Source organism: Neophocaena asiaeorientalis, unplaced genomic scaffold (genome assembly GCF_003031525.2).
Source record: "Neophocaena asiaeorientalis asiaeorientalis breed wild unplaced genomic scaffold, Neophocaena_asiaeorientalis_V1.1 scaffold206, whole genome shotgun sequence".
Lineage (NCBI taxonomy): Eukaryota > Metazoa > Chordata > Mammalia > Artiodactyla > Phocoenidae > Neophocaena > Neophocaena asiaeorientalis.
In genome coordinates this window covers 3,085,204-3,102,326 of record NW_020174578.1, presented here as the reverse complement: position 1 = coordinate 3,102,326, position 17,123 = coordinate 3,085,204, and the positions used below count along the sequence as shown (strand labels likewise).

The 17,123-nt window shown below is 39.1% G+C and overlaps 1 protein-coding gene across 1 annotated transcript; it reads right to left on the bottom strand.

Moving 5' to 3' along the window:
* Nucleotides 1-384: 384 nt before the first annotated feature.
* Nucleotides 385-9,556, bottom strand: MRPS33 (mitochondrial ribosomal protein S33). Its single transcript, XM_024758014.1, has 3 exons — nucleotides 9,483-9,556; nucleotides 4,471-4,712; nucleotides 385-1,064 (listed from the first exon to the last, which is right to left on the bottom strand). Exons 2-3 carry the CDS (start codon nucleotides 4,683-4,685, stop codon nucleotides 959-961), a joined length of 321 nt encoding a protein of 106 aa, XP_024613782.1. The 5' UTR covers nucleotides 4,686-4,712; nucleotides 9,483-9,556; the 3' UTR covers nucleotides 385-958.
* Between the last annotated feature and the right edge of the window lie 7,567 nt (nucleotides 9,557-17,123).

Here is a 17,123-nt window from a genome sequence, read left to right as displayed (position 1 = left end):
GGCCTTTGTCTATTTCATTATGACTAACCCATACTAGTTAGTGGTCGTTTTTCCAATTCCTTGAACGGGACAATTTCTTCTTACCTTAGGGCTTTGCAAACGGCGTTCTCTGTGCCTCAAACGCTTTTCCACCATTTTTCTTCTGCCTAACTCTAATTTATTCTTCTGAGCCCCGCTTAAATATCATCTCTTCAGGGACGCCTTCTTTAAAATACCTAATGAGGTTTGGGCCTCTTGCTATCTTTGTGGATCGATCCATCGATCCATCCACACTCTCACAGAAGTCTGGTCTGGATTTTTCTTTTGTAGCATGTAATACAATTGTATTTATGTAATTATGTAATATTAGGCTCTCCCTCAGGACTGAAAGTTCCACAAGGTACGGACTGTTTGTTGCAAACCACTGTATTACCCAGGCTCTGGTAGCCTGTATACAGCAGGTACCCAATGCTCTCTTAACAGACGCAGCCTTTTATCCCACAAATTTATCTTACAGATATTCTCAAAGGAGTAGGTGGAGAGGCACATCAAGTTTGTGAGCTTGGTGGTGGAGACAGTAGCTGAACAGCCAGAGAGATGAAAGAGCTTAGGGCTGGCTAAGTGGGGAAGCAAGAAGGGAGTAATGAGGGTGTTCATTTAATGAGTTTCCCCTCCACTCCGCCAACATCCCATCCCCTCCCAAACAAGTCATTCAGTAGTAATCATGCACTCATTTCTCTGGGGAATAAGGTAAACTTCAGATTACAGAACCAAGGTAAACAATGTTGCAGAATTAAAATGTGTTCAAGAAACCAGTCACAATTCAACTGCATTAGACTTCAGCACGGAGATGACTGTATTCCTCTGAATAATCTTCAACTTAGGAAGCTTGTACTCCTCCAATATGTGGAGGGACAATAAATACACTTCGTCCTGCTCTTGGTTGCTGAGGGAGAAGTCCTCCCCTGATGGCCCAACACTATTTCCTTTTTGCTGCTCTCTTCCCTTCTCCTTTCCTTGGTTTCCCCTTTCCACGAAGCTTCTTCAGACGCCGCTGCTCATCCTTAAAGTCCTGATGCTCATCTCTGCAAAGAGAAAGAAAAAAAAAGTAGCCAGTATTTTTATCAGACTGGAGAAATACACCAATCTAGAATGTTCTCTTAGGTGGTTCTGGTTATCAAGCTTTGACTTCTACAGGACGCATGCTCAGCTTGGTGAACAGAAAGGACAGGGAACCCCCGACATACAGATGGGCTGTGTTCCCAAAGTTCATTTCTAGGTCAGTTTTCCCTCACAGAAACAATACTACCAACAGCTTAATTACCAAACCCGCCCATGTAAACCTAGGTAACTAGGATACAACACTAATAATTGCCCCAAATTTCCCTGTAACACTAAGACTAAACACTGAAGGGGGCAGAAAGTGGGTGTAAGCTTCAACAGCTACACGAGACCCTGAGGGGCCCAGGGATTAGCACCTGCTACAAAGGGGAAAGGTCTGGAGGAAACTGCCCTGATGGCAGTGGATGATTCACACAAAAAGGCTGCCAGGGAAAGTCTCAGGCAGAAGGAAGCCGGATCAACAGACAGATCCTCCAGGGGTCAAGGCAGCCAGGACTGTCTGTACATACGAATGAAGACTGCCTGTACTGTATAAAAATATCTGCATTCTAAGATCAAATACGGTCAGTATTCTTGGGGCACTGGCTCTAGGACCCCCCCACCCAGATACTGAAATCCACTGATGCTCAAGTCCCTTACGTAAAACAGCATAGTATTTGCATATTCTACACACATCCTCCTGAATATTTAAAATCATCTCTACATTACTTATAACACCTAATACAATGTAAGTGCTATATAAATAGTTGCCAGGTGTGTGGCAGATTCAAGTTTTGCTTTTTGGAACTTTCTGGAATTTTTTTTAATATTTTTGATCCGTGGTCGGTTGAATCCGCAGATATGCAACCTGCGGATATAGAGGCCCTCAAACAGTATAGTGTTTAAATATGTAAGCTGTGGAACCCATTTGACCCTGGGTTCAAGTCACAGCTCCACCATTCAGTAGCTGTGTGACCTTGGATAAGGAATCTTCCCTCCCTGCCCCTTGGTCTCCTCACCTGTAAAAGGGTGGATAATGGTGTACCAATCAAATGTAAGAGAGGGGTTTGCTGGGCCCAATTTTTAACTCCCTAGGCTGTTTTACTTTATTTTTTTATTTTGGCCGTGCCATGTGGTCTGTGGGATCTTAGTCCCCCAACCGCATTGAACCCGGGCCCTTAGCAGTGAAAGCTCAGAGTCTTAACCACTACACTGCCAGGGAATCCCCCCTAGGCTGTTTTAAAATAGATCAGTTTTATAGGGTATGATGTTTCATTCCATGAACATGATAGACACAACAGACCTCTTAGGGATCAGCTATGATTGCCCCCCATTTAAGTCATTCTCAAAAACAGAGTAATTCTTCTGAAATATAAGTCAGATCATGTCACTCCTGTTTACAACCTGGCAAACCGCTCCCCGTTTTACTCAGCCCCCTGCACAATCCACCTCCTGTCCCACTGTTCTCCCCTCAGCCTGTGCAGCCCCTGGAACAGACGAGGAACATTCCAACTCAAGGCCTTTGCTCTGCTCTTGTCTCTGCCTTGCAAGCTCTTCCCTGGGTCCCACCTGGCTCACTCACCACCCTCAAGTCTCTGCTTAAGCCTCATCTTCTCAATGAGGCTAACCCTGACTGTCCTGTTTAATACTGTGCCCTGTCCTCTCCCCGCCCACTGAGTGCCCGGTTAGCACTCTTGATGCTGCTCAGCAGGCTCTACTGTTTTCTTCCCTGTAGCACATTCAACTTTGTAACACACCACATAATTTACTTATTTAATATGTTCCCCCCTCCTCCTTCCCTCCCCCACCCCCAACCTTTCCTGACAACCTCCTCCAGAGAGCAAGCGACAAAGGCAGGGGTCTTTGTCTCTGCTGATGGACCAGCCCAAGCACCTGCTTGGCTAAATGAGTCACTGTTTTTGAGAACCTGCTTCCCTCCCTGTTTTGTAGGTCTCTGAGTAAGATTTTCTTCATTGAAGACTGTCTAGTTTCATCCTGCCTGACTTCCCAGAAGGCCTTGTGTTAGAGGCACCATTTACCATAACTAGTGGCTAAATATGAAAATAATTGTGCTTTTCCATGGATAACTAAATGCTAAGTATTTTTTCTCTGTCCCCAAAGATAGTTAAGGCTTTATTTTTCAAACAAATGGAGAGTAGCAGCAAACAAGTAAATTAAAATAACTGAATGTATTTAATTTGGTTATGGGTTATGATTTTCTACTGAGGACATCTACCTTCCAATATTTTATTTGGGGTAAGAATAAAATTAATTTTTATTTTTTGAGCTGAGACTAGTGGCAAGGGAGATAATCCCAAAAGCAATTCCAGAAATTCAAAATACGTCATGGACTATCATCTCTAGTAATATATTAACTAAGAAAATCTATTCTATTTTGTTCATTGCTATTCCCCTTATGCCCATCTTAAGTGCCTGTACATGGAAGGTACTTAAAAAGAAAATCTATTGGATAAATGAATGTACCAATCTTTAGTTATCTGGAATGAACTATTAATTTTATTATATTAGCGCAAACAGTCCCAAATTAATGTTTGTATTGTTGCCCTAAGACAAGTCCAATTAAAACTTGTTAAATTGAAAAAAAAAAGTAGGCATTTTAACTTTATACAATTATGTACTGTTTAAATTCTTTTATAATGAGCATGTATTTGTTTGGTAACTAAGACATTTTTTTAAAGAAAATGGTCACATGGGTATTTGATCTTTTTTCTTTCTAGAGCAGTATATCATCTTAAGCACCCACTTCCGACACATACACAAACATACAAATGCATGGTGGAAAGAGCCTGCTACTCTTACTATTACATATTATTATCCTATTATAATGTTGATTACATATTACTCTTAAAGGTAAACTACAGCTTATTTAGACCAAATTAGTATACCAAAAAGGGTACCAACAAAAAGTGTCCAAAGAGGGTGAAAGGAAATAAATCCTACAAAACTGCCATCAGGAAAGGAAGGAGGCTCCCCCTCACCAGTTAGGAAGCAGGGACTCTTTTCATCTGACCAACAAGAATGTGCTCAGTGTTTAGACCAGTTTTCCTCTGCATCCATTGAGTGCTCTTAGATTAATGACTAATTTAACATCTCACTATAGCTCAGTATCTAGTCAATGTTAGTCACATTTTAGACATAATTAAATTATGTCTTCCAATAAGTACATGTTTCCTTTTTTTTTTTAAAGTATATTCATTATGGATATTTTGAAAGCTTTCCCCTCCCACAACTGTACCTTTTGAACTACCTGAGCACTATTATAAGAACCACAAAACTATAAAGATAGAAAGGCTAATTTTTTCCTTTTCTGATCTACTAAACAAATTTCTTATAGGTTACTCTTCGTGTGTGTTTTTTTTTTGTCATTACCTGTAGAGTCCAAGAAAACGTAGTGTCCCCATGAGTGCAAAATAAGTGTTGTGATTAGGATACCAGTCGTAAGTCTCCTTCCTCTTGGCCAAAGGCTGCTCGCTGAACAGCTTCACCACTTTCATGGATTTGGAATCAGCAGGCCTGGCAACTTCACCAAACAGCCGGGCACTCAGACGACTCATGCGCAAGGCATATTCTGAAAGTGACGACATTTCTTGCACAGCAAGGAGCAAGAGTCCCTATAGAAAAAGAAGAAAGATAAACAGGTCAGTGCAAGAAATTCCCAGATTATCGAATGAACAGTTTACAAAGTGAAAACACGGCAAGCCACATGTGAATCAGTTCACATCTTTGGCAGGACGTGCCTTGGCATTGAGAAATATCCACAGTCCAAGTGGCTATTTCCTTTTCATGCTTTACATTTTTTGCATCTTTTTTTTTTTTTTTTTTTTTTTTTTGCGGTATGCGGGCCTCTCACTGTTGTGGCCTCTCCCATTGCGGAGCACAGGCTCCGGACACGCAGGCTCAGCGGCCATGGCTCACAAGCCCAGCCGCTCCACGCGCAGCATGTGGGATCCTCCCAGACCGGGGCACGAACCCGTATCCCCTGCATCGGCAGGCGGACTCTCAACCACTGCGCCACCAGGGAAGCCCCTCTTTGCATCTTTTACATTTGGTGTTCACACACTATTACGCCCCAGCTGCACTGCCTCTTTTACAGTGAACGATTTTATGCCTCAATAGGTTATTTACTGAGAGTCAGCTTACCTATTTGTAGGCTAGATGAGGACAGGGAAACAAGTTATCCTACCACAGCATTGTTATTATACCTTCAGAAAACACCTACCTCAGCAATCTGCATAATAAATATGCTGACTGCTTGCCACCTAAAGGTTTAATCACCGTGGAGAAATAATTATGCTGTTGTCTTTATTATCAGCCCTTTGAATGCTGTTCTCCTCAAGGGCTCCAGATGGCTCTAAGAACAGCTAATGAGTTATGAGGTCATTTAGCCTCCAGGTTGCCGGATTGAATTCTGCCTAGAGACTGAGAGCCAGCTGGGAAAAACAAAGATAGTAGTCTTATAGGAATTAACTCAACAGCTCAAAAGATTCATTTTATTCCTGAACAAAAGGCATTTATGAATTGTGATGTTACTTGCCTTATCTTCCATTTTATATATTCTGCTTTAATGAAAATTAGCTAAATTCTTATTAGCTGAAAACAGTAACTTTTTCTTCAGAGGCATAGAATGTTGAAATAGTATAAGAATGGTATCTGTAATATGCAGAAATTATAGGTACTATATATCGAAGATTATATAGGTGATACATAAAAATCAAGAACGTTCACAGGTACTACAGCCAATATTTTATAATAACTGTAAATGGAGTGTTACCTTTAAAAATTGTGAATCACTATATGGTACACTTGTAACATATAATATTGTACACCAACTATACTTCAATTTAAAAAAAAGCATTTGAGAGTTCCTTATCTGAAAAAAAACAAAATAGAATGTTGCTGGTGGAATAACCCTCATTCCATTCTAGTTCAAATGTAAGGGTACCTGTTGGCAGAATATGCTAATTTACATGAAATTTTTATAGTGAGATGAGAGTCTTTGCTGACTAAGACAGTATCCTGGGGGGCAGTTCAGCTGGGATGAAAAGGAGTTGATCTCCAAATAGAAAAAAGGCATAAACCTATCTTGAAAAACCAAGAGAAGAAATACATTAAAAAACCCTCCTAAACAGGAATGTTGCCAAGTTAATTTCAAAACTGCTCTGGCAATTTAAATATCCAGTATTTAAATTAAAGATTTTTTCATGTCCATTCCAAGATCCACTGAAAGGGCAGAGGATGACCTCAAACCAATTTCAGAATGTCAGTCTCAAACCATTTACCTTCTGAACACCAACCGAGCAATCTTGGGCCAATAGCGCCACCTGAAGGCCAGCAGTGGGAGAACTGTCCAAGGTCTCTCCCCTCCAACCTGGAATCTGTGCAAACCTTACTTACTCCTTCCTTTTCCTTTCAGCACTCAGTTCTAGGATTCCTTTCTCTCCCAACTCTTGCTCCATTATGTGGATGGGGATGGATTGGGGTTGTCAGAGATGTATAATTTCATCAATGAGAAAAAAAGTCATTAACAGTTAATGTATAAAGAGAAAACAGTCAGTGCTATAAACCTCTAAAGGCCTTGCAAATTACCAGAAGTTGCCTTCAGAAGCTACAAATTTTCTTTGCATGCATTATCTTTTGTCTTCTTTCCACCTTTAAGGTTATCTTTTTCCCAAACATCAGACAAAAAAACTTAAAAACAAAAGGTTTCTTAATCAACTTTTCTTTGTTTTGCTTAATTACCATTATGGCATCAGAACAGATTTCTGTCGCCATTGCACAGTATTTCCAGGATCAGTTATTTGTAAGGTGGTCTAGGAACTATCATTTTGCTACAAAATTTTCACGAAAATATGTTCTGAACACCAAATCATTTTATTTTATTTTATTTGCGGTACGCAGGCCTCTCACTGTTGCGGCCTCTCCATTGCGGAGCACAGGCTCCGGACGCGCAGGCTCAGCGGCCATGGCTCACGGGCCCAGCCGCTCCGCGGCATGTGGGATCTTCCCGGACCGGGGCACGAATCCATGTCCCCGGCATCGGCAGGCGGACTCTCAACCACTGCGCCACCAGGGAAGCCCCAAATCATTTTATTTTTAAATGAAGAGGCAGCATGGAATCCTGAGGCCTAGGTTTGAGTACTGGCTCTGCCACTCATCAACTGGGTTATTTTGAACAATTACCTATCCTCTCTAAATATGAGTTTTCCTTTTCGAAAAACAAAGCTTGAAGGACCATGTAAGAAACAAGACAGTGGCACTGAATCAATGGTAAACTAAAAAAAGAAAAAAGGAAAAACCTGAACATGCTTGGTGTTCATACGTTCTATACAGACACATTTGTTTATTCCTTGTCCTCATTTAATCATGTAAAAAAGCATATGCATACTCCATGTAGTTGAACCTGCACCTCCCTGGAATGGTATCCTCACTTATAGACACTGACAGCCAGAGAAACATAGACGAGGGGACCAGCAGCTTGGTAACCTGACAGGTAGTAAGGAGGGAGGGACTCACTAGGACAGTGGTCACGGAAGCCTTTCCAGGATGCTAAGTTATCTCCATGCCCACCATGGAATGTAGCAAAGTACTGGGACACATAGCTCATAAATAATAAGGTCTCATTAGAATCCAATGGAAATGGTCATATCACAAAATCCAAGTCCTAAAACTTTTATGATGGAGAAAGAGAATAAGCCTCTCCAAACCTGAATCCTTTACTAGAAACAAAGAAACACTCGCTAAATAGAAGCAAACTGAAAATGGCTATGACAATTGCCAATTACTGCTTTGTAGTCTCTAACAGAGCACAGACCTGTATGCTTCTGATGAAGTACAGCATAGGAGCTTGGTAAACCTTTCTGTTACATAGACTAAAACAGCTCACAAGTTCTGCTGTCCATAAATATTGGTCCTGAGACTGGCAAACTGCCACTCTATTAGCTTTACATTTTTTTAAAGATTGGAAAGCCTTATCTAGGATTTTTCAGGACCCTGGTATGCCCCTTTACAGAAACTTTCAACTTTATCTTAAAAAAACCATGATGACCGTGTGAAAGACATTAAGGTAAAAGGCAAAAAAATTAGATTTTTATTCACATGAAGCTATTCTAAGGGGTAGAGAATAGTCACTTAAAATATCAAATTTTCTTTAAATGTGAACTAAGGAAAACAGTGTCATGAAGAAAAATTACCTGGACTTGAAAATGCTAAGCAAAAACAAATTACTGAAATGTGCCGGAGCAAAACATGTTAAACCCATAGGAGAAAATATCCATCTCTTTACTTTAGCATAAAAGGCTAAGTTTCTCTGATCATTCTGATAGGTCTGATGCATTTAAAAGGTCAGGTTTATACAGTAACTGGCTTTGGATTAGGTTTGCCTTTTTTCTTTGAAAAGTGCAGATAATGTGCAGGAGTTCTTAACCTGGGTAACCCTCCGTGTGGTGAATCCCTGGGGGGAACTTTAAAAGTGAATGCTGAAATGTGTGTGTGTGTGTGTGTGTGTTTGTAAATTCTGCTGGGGAGGGAGGTTTCTCAAAAACCACGGGTTAGTGGAGAGCGCCAGCTCTGGAGTAGAAAAGCTGGTTGGAATCTTGCCTCTGCACTTTAATGGACATACCGTGTTTGCAGTAGTATGTATTCTTTGCCTTCGTTTTCTCATCTACTACAGGACAGTTGTACTATCTCACTGAATTATGAGGCTGACGTGCGAAAGTCATGGCCCAGGGCCTGCCCTAATAGTTATAGTTATCAGGCCTCAAGGAACTCACACAATGTGCACACGTGTTTCACAGAAAAACAATCTAGACACAGCGCTTTTTTTTTTAAAGCCCAGTACCGCTTATTTTACTGGGCCGCAGAGGCACGAACGGCTCTGAATTGATGTCAAGCTTTACTCAGTTCAACAAGAACACCCCCAACCTCCTCCAACTGCCTGGATCACGCCTGCCTGTGATGGAAGCAACAGTGTCAAGTCAACCGACGTTTGAATCGGTAGGGCATTTCGCTAATATTTTTCTTAAATATCATTCAATCATACTTTTCTGAAGCTAGTAAAAAAACTAATCTGCACCCCCAGCCCCACAAAGCTAAGGCCAACTGATGAGCAGAGAAACCGAGCCTTGAATGCTGCCTAAACAGGAAGAGAGTAACTGCGCCGGAGAGGAAACTAGGCTAGCGTCCTTCGTTTGGTAAATCACCCAAGTTATGCAGGAAAAGGCCAAGTTGTTTGGGGGAGACCTGTGAAACCTCCGAGCTGTTTAATGAAATTGTCTCGTCCTATTCCTGGCGACTTTACAAGGTTGGAGACCTCCGCAGGGTCTCTGCAGCCATTGCCCATAACTCACTATATGCCCCCCCCCAACAGTCACCTACAGACTTACCTACTCGCAAGCCTCCTCTGCCGCGTGCCCCTTTCCCGGAAGGCCCGCCCCCCAGTTCCAGCCGGAGACTTCAGCGGGGAGCAGTAGAGAAACGGAAGTTTGGCGGCTAGAGTGGAGCATTAGTGAGAGGCCCGGAACTCCTAACGTCTGACCTGGCGCCTGCGCAGTGAGACGAGCGCCTCCAGGTGAGCGGAGGACTGACGGAACGCAGGTTCAGGGGCGAGAGGCCTGGCTTTCATGAACGTCCTGCAGGGTTCGCTAACTCTATTTTGTTGGAAATGGCTATAGTGCTGACCCCCACCCCCGCAACCTCTGAAGCAATGTTTATGCGTGTGCCATGTGGTGGAGAATGAAATGCATTTTTTGTTTTTTCTTTTCCTCCTTCCATTTTCTTTCTGCGTGATTTCTTTCTCTTTTCATCCAGCTTAGGCCTTGACGTGCTCCAAGCGCATTGCTTAACTTTAGGGGCTGAAGAAACTTCTGACTTATCAGGGGTGCCATTCCCCTCCCTCCCACCGATCTACTCATCTCTAACAGTCAATTAGTATCGCTTCCCGGAGGCCATTCTTGATATCCCTTTGCTGGATTAGGGGAACTATTTGGAGTTGCTTTGTGTTTCTCTACCCCACTGGCCTGGAAACTTCTTCAGGGAGTAGGGCTGGGGTATTTATCTGACTCCTCAGTAGTTAGCTAGACCCCGCTTGACAGTAGAAACACTGTATTTTACTCCATAAGAGATCTGCTCTCAAGCAAGCCATATAGGCATTGGCTGAAGCATTTGTTGAATATTTAATAGTTCAGCTGAGAACACTTCTTATTTTCTGAGCATTTTTCAAGGCCTGTCATAAATACTCTAAAATGTACCCCGGAATTAAGGTAAATCAGTGGTGAGCTATATTCCTAGAGGGTATTCTATTGACACCCTCTTCCCTCCTATAGAATTTTGTTTTATTAACTTAGGTTTTGATATCTTATCAATATATGCTATAGAATTTGTTTTTATCAAGTTAAGTTTTGATATGTTATCAACCTATGATATAATTAGTAGCCTTGTTAACTTGGGTCTGGCTTAAGAACTTGACACAGGGTGTAATGAGTATAGCATGCATAGCTCAGTCCAAAAGAAATATCCTGGGTAGGAATTTCACCTTGTCTTGGCTTGTTTTTATCTAATAACCACTGAATCACATAAACAATGAGACTTCATTTGAATACTGGAAAGTTTAAAGCCAAATTTGCTGTGGACTCATGGCAGGAACTATTACATGTATATTTGCATAAACAAATATAAACCTTGTTGTTGGCTCTGTTTTGCATATATATCTTTGGTTTTTCCCCTTTCGCCTATTTATTATTTGTGTTATCAGGATGTTTTGTGAATCTCTGTAAGCTACCATAACTCTTTCTTAAAATATAGCAAGGCATAGAGAGTCACAGATGGCTGTGTACTATGGGGCACTTTGTACCTTGTCTCTTATTAAGTCAATTTCATAGGGCTTTTATTAGTTTCAGAGCCTGCTATAACAAAATACCACAAACTTGGTAGCTGAAAACATCAGAACTTTATTGTCTCACAGTTCTGGAGGCTGGAAGTCCAAAATCAGTATCAATGGGCCCAAATCAAGGTGTTGGCAAGACCACACTCCTTCCAGAGGCTCTGGGGTAGAATAATTTCTTTTACTCTTCCAGCTTCTGGTGGTTGCTGGCATTCACTGACTTATGGCCACATTATTCCAATCTTCAAGGCCAGAATCTTCAAATATCTCTCTGCCTCCTCTTTACATCACCTTCTCCTCGATGTGTATCAGATCTCCTACTGCCTTCCTCTTATAGGGTTATGTGTAATTGCATTTAGGGCCCACAGGATAATCCCAGATGATCTCCCTATCTCAAGATTCTTAATTTATTCATATCTGCCAGGGCCCTTGTCACATATATAGTGGGATTTACACGTTCCAGGGATTAGGACTGATAACCTTGGGGGACATTTTCCTGTCTACCACAGACTTGGAAACAGCAAGTCTATGATATTGGCCTATAAAAACTGTTACTGACCAATGGGGAAGTTTAAATATTACGGTGGGCAAACTAATGTAACAGAATAAAATTTAACCTCCTGTGGATATTAACTTCCAGACCTTGGCTTATCCACTTGTACCTCCAAGCTAAAGCTTCCTTAAGGACACTTGTTATAGTCAGAGATTGCCTTATATATTTCTATTTTCTATAGCCCAGTGTTTTAAATTTGTGGGTTATGAATCATTAGTTGGTTGTGAAATCAATTTAGTGGGTCATGAACAGCATTAAAAGACATTAGAATAGGAAGTATCAGAGTGCCTCACATGTAGTGAGGGTAATTATTGTTTCATGAAACAGTATGTATATGTGTATTGGATCATGATGTAAAATATACTGCTCACTATAAGTTGTGGTAAAATGGAAAGCCTCTGCTGTAAGCAAATTCATTCTTCATCATACTCAGTGGCAAATGTTTCTTGCTATTTGAGCAGGAATGAAAGCTCACATCAATTCAAGTTCTTATCGTGTGGAATAGTCCACGGGGCAGGTGGATACCTACTCCTTGAAGTAAATTAATCTATAGAGCCCTTATACTCTTTCCTAGTGTTGTGTAAGTTCTTCTTTCCTTCTTCTGCATTTACAATAGTTCTTTTCTAACTTTACAAAAGAAAGGTATATCCCTCACCTAGGGTATAAAACCCTCTAGGATGACAAACAAAGGGACAATTCAACATGTTTTGGGAGAAGCTTCCTTTAATTATTAATCAAGGCATTATAAACACTTCTTAGGCTTCCTGTCTTTTCCCATCTTACATATATCCCAGGTAAGGGTGAAGTAAGGCTGTTAGAAATATGGTAATTGGATATTTGTTGTGACTTTCTGAAATCAGATATACTGTGTGAGTGTGAATGGTGGGAATGATAGAAATTTTCATCACATCTCTTTTAATCATCACATCTCTTTTATCTCTGTGGTTAAGAAGTGCATTATTATTGAAGGAGAGTCTGGTGAGAGCAAAGCAAAACCAGCATTGAAGAAAATATTGAACCCTAAATTTTTTTCACAGATTTAAACATAAGCAATTTTTTTCAGCTATTCTGAACACTTATCTGTAAGATGTATCGTTATCTGGAAAAAAAGTGACTTTGAACAGCTGAAGGAGTGGAGGTTAGTGACATTGATTCTTTTAAATATAAAATGGATTATTTTAAGAGACCTTCATATTTTTTCCCATTATACATAATATTCTGCAAAAAAAGTCATATGTAATTTTATTTTAGATTTGGTATGTGTTGTTCAATAAAATTGAAAACAAATTGTAAAAATCACAGATCACCAAATAGTTCCCATTCCCTCCCTTTTCAGGCATAAGGTTGGAGTTCATTTCATGGCAATCGTGGAACTGGGTAAGGCCATAGGACTATTTCTGGCCAGTGAGTTATGAACAGAAGTATTGCCTTTACCCATATGAAACCTCTAGAGCTCTCCTTTCCCTCTGGTACAGGGGATCATTGCTCTGTCAGCCTGGGCCCTTGAGTGATTATGAGGAGCAGATCTGTTCTGCCAGCCACAGTGTGCATGTAGCTTAGGTTAGAAAGAAGCCTTTGTTGTTTTGAGTCATACCATTTTGTTGTTTGTTACTGCAGCATGACCTAGCCTATCCTGTCTGATATACTTATTTTATCAAATTCTGTCATGAAGTATATAAATACTCCCATCCTGGCCTCATTTTATCTTTTAACATGTTTGATACTTTGTGCTTCTTATTAACAAAAAATTATGTGTTGGCTGCTGGACTGATCTATTTTTTTTTTTTTTTTTTTTTTTTTTTTTGTGGTACGCGGGCCTCTCACTGCTGTGGCCTCTCCCGTTGCGGAACACAGGCTCCGGACGCACAGGCTCAGCGGCCATGGCTCCCGGGCCCAGCCGCTCCGCAGCATGTGGGATCCTCCCGGACCGGGGCACGAACCCGCGTCCCCCGCATCGGCTGGCGGACTCTCAACCACTGCGCCACCAGGGAAGCCCTGGACTGATCTATTTTTAACAACATACTTTTATTCCTCATTAAATATATGGGAAAAGTTTTTATTACTACTTCAAAAAAAAACTGGTTAGAGCTATTACAGAATTTTTATATGTGATTTTCATTTAGTTATTCCTGAAAACTGAAAACCAAATTTCAGTATACACATGGACATACTTATTAAAGGAATACTGTGCTTTAAAAAAATCATATTCTAATTCATAAATAATATTTATTGATTATGTTTTACTATTATGAATTAAGTGATGACAGAACCCATATAGATTTATTCTTGGTTTTATGACATTATGAACATGTATAAACTAATTCTATTAGTTCTCACATCATTTTAATCTTGATTGGTTTTAATAATTGAGCTTATGAGATATATTTTGTGATCTATTTCTCAGTTTTTAGAAAATTTACATCAAATTCATATACTAACACATTTATTTGAATTGAAAATTGTCACACTTTTTCTCAAAGTGAATTTTATTTAGATGATTGGTTTGACAGTGAGGATTGACTTTACTAATTAGATTACGTGGTCAATAGCACATTTTCTGCATATTGAATAAGTTATATCTGCAGCTCCAAGGTACAGCAAAAATATATAAAATACATGATGAAATGAAAGTATTTTATAAAAAATATTTTACGTTAAATTAATACTGTTTCCATTTTGCTAATCCTTTAAGGGTTATTTCAGGTAAGGCAAGATGCTTCTAAATGAGAACAAAACAAATAAGGATTTGGTAAATCTTCGTATTGCTTTTTTGGTTTATTTCCCAGACATTGTGAAAGTGAATGGCTATGATGGCTGCGTAATAAATTATTTTCCTTTTATCTCAGATTTTAGATTCTCTTTTGGAGTAAAACAGCCTCTACACTGTTTACAAGTTATTTTGAGTTGCAAAACTTCTTCTATGTTTTTCCTTATGTTAGCATCTGTAGTAGAAACCTTAGCCACAGACAGTAACTGCTCCAGATCAATATATTCTTTTAAAAGTCAGGTTGAAAACAATTCTTTGTTTTCAGAAATTTTAAAGGAGGAACTAGTGAAGTTGTCAGTGGATAGATCATTACAAATAATTTTTGTGATAGATTTCTATGTAATTTTTGGCATCTAACTTGGAATGAGTTTAAAGAATTGGGTGACATTGCTATACCTAGCTTTTTCCATTCCCATATACTTACTCATGTGAACAAAGTTTCTCAGTGCTTACGTCAATACAAGTGAAAATAGGGATAGAATTGATGCTGTCTCATTCAAGCAATAAGTAATAGTCATACATGGATACATTAGGTAAATGGGGAAAGCTTATGTCAAGAGGTGTGTTAAATTTTTTGTTGTTTATAAGCACTCACCAAAATTCATGATATATTTAGTTTGTTTTGCTCACTTGTGTACCAAAAAATTGAAGTTTAAAAAAAATTAAAATTCAATCTACAAATATTTTGTTGCAGAGAAATATGATAGATGATCAAGAAATAAATGTCTTTTAAGCATAAAAACATATTAGGATATGGTGAAATTTCATGAGGTGAGTAGAATGTAAGTTGAAGGAGAAAAAGAAATGGTATAAACTTTTCGACTTCTAAAGAAGGCCTTATTCGTGTATTTTAAAAACAAATGATGATGGATATGAAATTACTATTCCTTTGGACATTGAAAAGATGATGTAATGGTTTTATTTTATTTATTTTTGGTTTTATTTTAAAATTTCAATGTTCATGATACACTTTGCCACTTTCTAAATTTATGATGAAAAATTTTAGATGTTAACCAAAGATGTGTGAGAGAGCAAATGATTTTGTAAATTCTCTTAGGCGGTTCATAAGCAAAAGTTTGAAGCCTGTGTTATATTTGTACACTAATGTTTTCTAAAGCTGTGTTGACAAGTGCTAACTGGAGAATTAAGGTAATTGTCTGAGAGTAATTACCATTTCCTGATATCTCTTTTTGTGAGAACTCATTGCAGAAAAAGAGTTTTATACCTGTTGTTTATCTGGGTAATTGTCTCATTTTCATAAGTGTGTGGATATTTACGTAGATTTAATCTAAATTATGGATACGGGAAAGCAAAGCTGTCTTCTGGTGACACATACTACCACAAATGACCTTCATCCTTCCTTGTTGTTTCTATCACCCAATTCTCATATGTTTGTTGTATATCCTTTCAGACAAAGAAGTTGATAAATAAGGGAGAAATAAAACTTAGCAATATAGGAAACTGTTATCTCTTTATCAAAATAGTTTAAATGCGTTTTCCCTCACATCAACACATCTAAAACTGTCAACATTTTGTGAAAGGATTTAGTAGCATGTAGGTATCATATGAAGACCCATTGCCAAAGGATCCCTGAACCCTAGGTCCTCTATTTTCTGGGCTTCCCAGCCCTTTATTTCAAGCCTAAAATGATATTTATCCATTTATCCTCCACTCTTTATACTAATACTTCAGTTGTTTGAAGTAGTACATGTACATATATTGAAAACTGGAGAAGATTATAACTTTTTTTCTCAAGTCATACATATTTTAAAAAAAGAAGAAAAAGCATCTATTATATTTACCCAGATATTTACCATTTCTGTGTTCTTCCTTCATTCCTGAAGTTCCAAGTGTCCCTCTGGTATAATTTCCTTTCAGCCTAAAGAACTTCTTTTATCACTTTTTTTAGAGCAGATCTGCTTGTGACAAATTCTTTTATTTTTGCTTCATGTGAGAATGTCTTTATTTATTTTTTTGCGGTACGCGGGCCTCTCACTGTTGTGGCCTCTCCTGTTGCAGAACACAGGCTCTGGACGCGCAGGCTCAGCGGCCATGTCTCATGGGCCTAGCCACTCCGCGGCATGTGGGATCTTCCCGGACCGGGGCACGAACCCATGTCCCCTGCATCGGCAGGTGGACTCTCAACCACTGCACCACCAGGGAAGCCCAAGAGAATGTCTTTATTTCACTGTCATTCCTTAAAGGTATTTTCACTGAATATAGAATTCTGGGTTGATAGTTGTTTTCATTCAGCTCTTAAAAATGTTATTCCACTATCTTCTGCTCTCCATAGTTTCTGATGAGAAATCAGCAATAATTCAAATGGTTGTTCCCTTATATATAATGTGTGAAGTTTTAAGATTTAAGAAAAAAAACACCTTTGGTCTTTAGAAGTTTGATTTGATGAATCTGTTTTTTTTTTTTTTTTTTTTGCATTTATTCTATTTGGGTTTCCTGAGCTTCTTGAATCTGTACATTTATGTCTTTCACCAAATTACGGAAGTTATGGCCATTATTTTTTCAAAAATTCTTTTTATACTAATTTGCTTCTCCTGTCCTTCTAGGACTCCAGTGACTCAAATGCTAGATTAGTTGCTAATGCTCTGTTTTTTTATTCCCCTCTCACATGAGATAACTTCTATAATCTATTTTCAATCTAATCTTCAATTTCACTGGCCCTTTCCTTTCTCATTGTCTCTATTCTGTTATCAAGCCATTGCAGTGACATTTTTATTTCAGATGAAATGTTTATTTTATTTTCAGCCCTAAAATTTCGATTTGAGTCTTTGCTATTGATTCTATTATTTTGCAAGAACTGTGTTTCT

What these genes read in the sequence shown, in the direction of transcription:
- MRPS33 (XM_024758014.1), bottom strand. Translation starts at nt 4,685, where the DNA reads ATGTCGTCACTTTCAGAATATGCCTTGCGCATGAGTCGTCTGAGTGCC. An exon ending in CGTTTTCTTGGACTCTACAG is followed by an intron (nt 1,065 to 4,470) that starts GTAATGACAAAA and finishes TTCTCTTTGCAG; the next exon opens with AGATGAGCATCAGGACTTTA.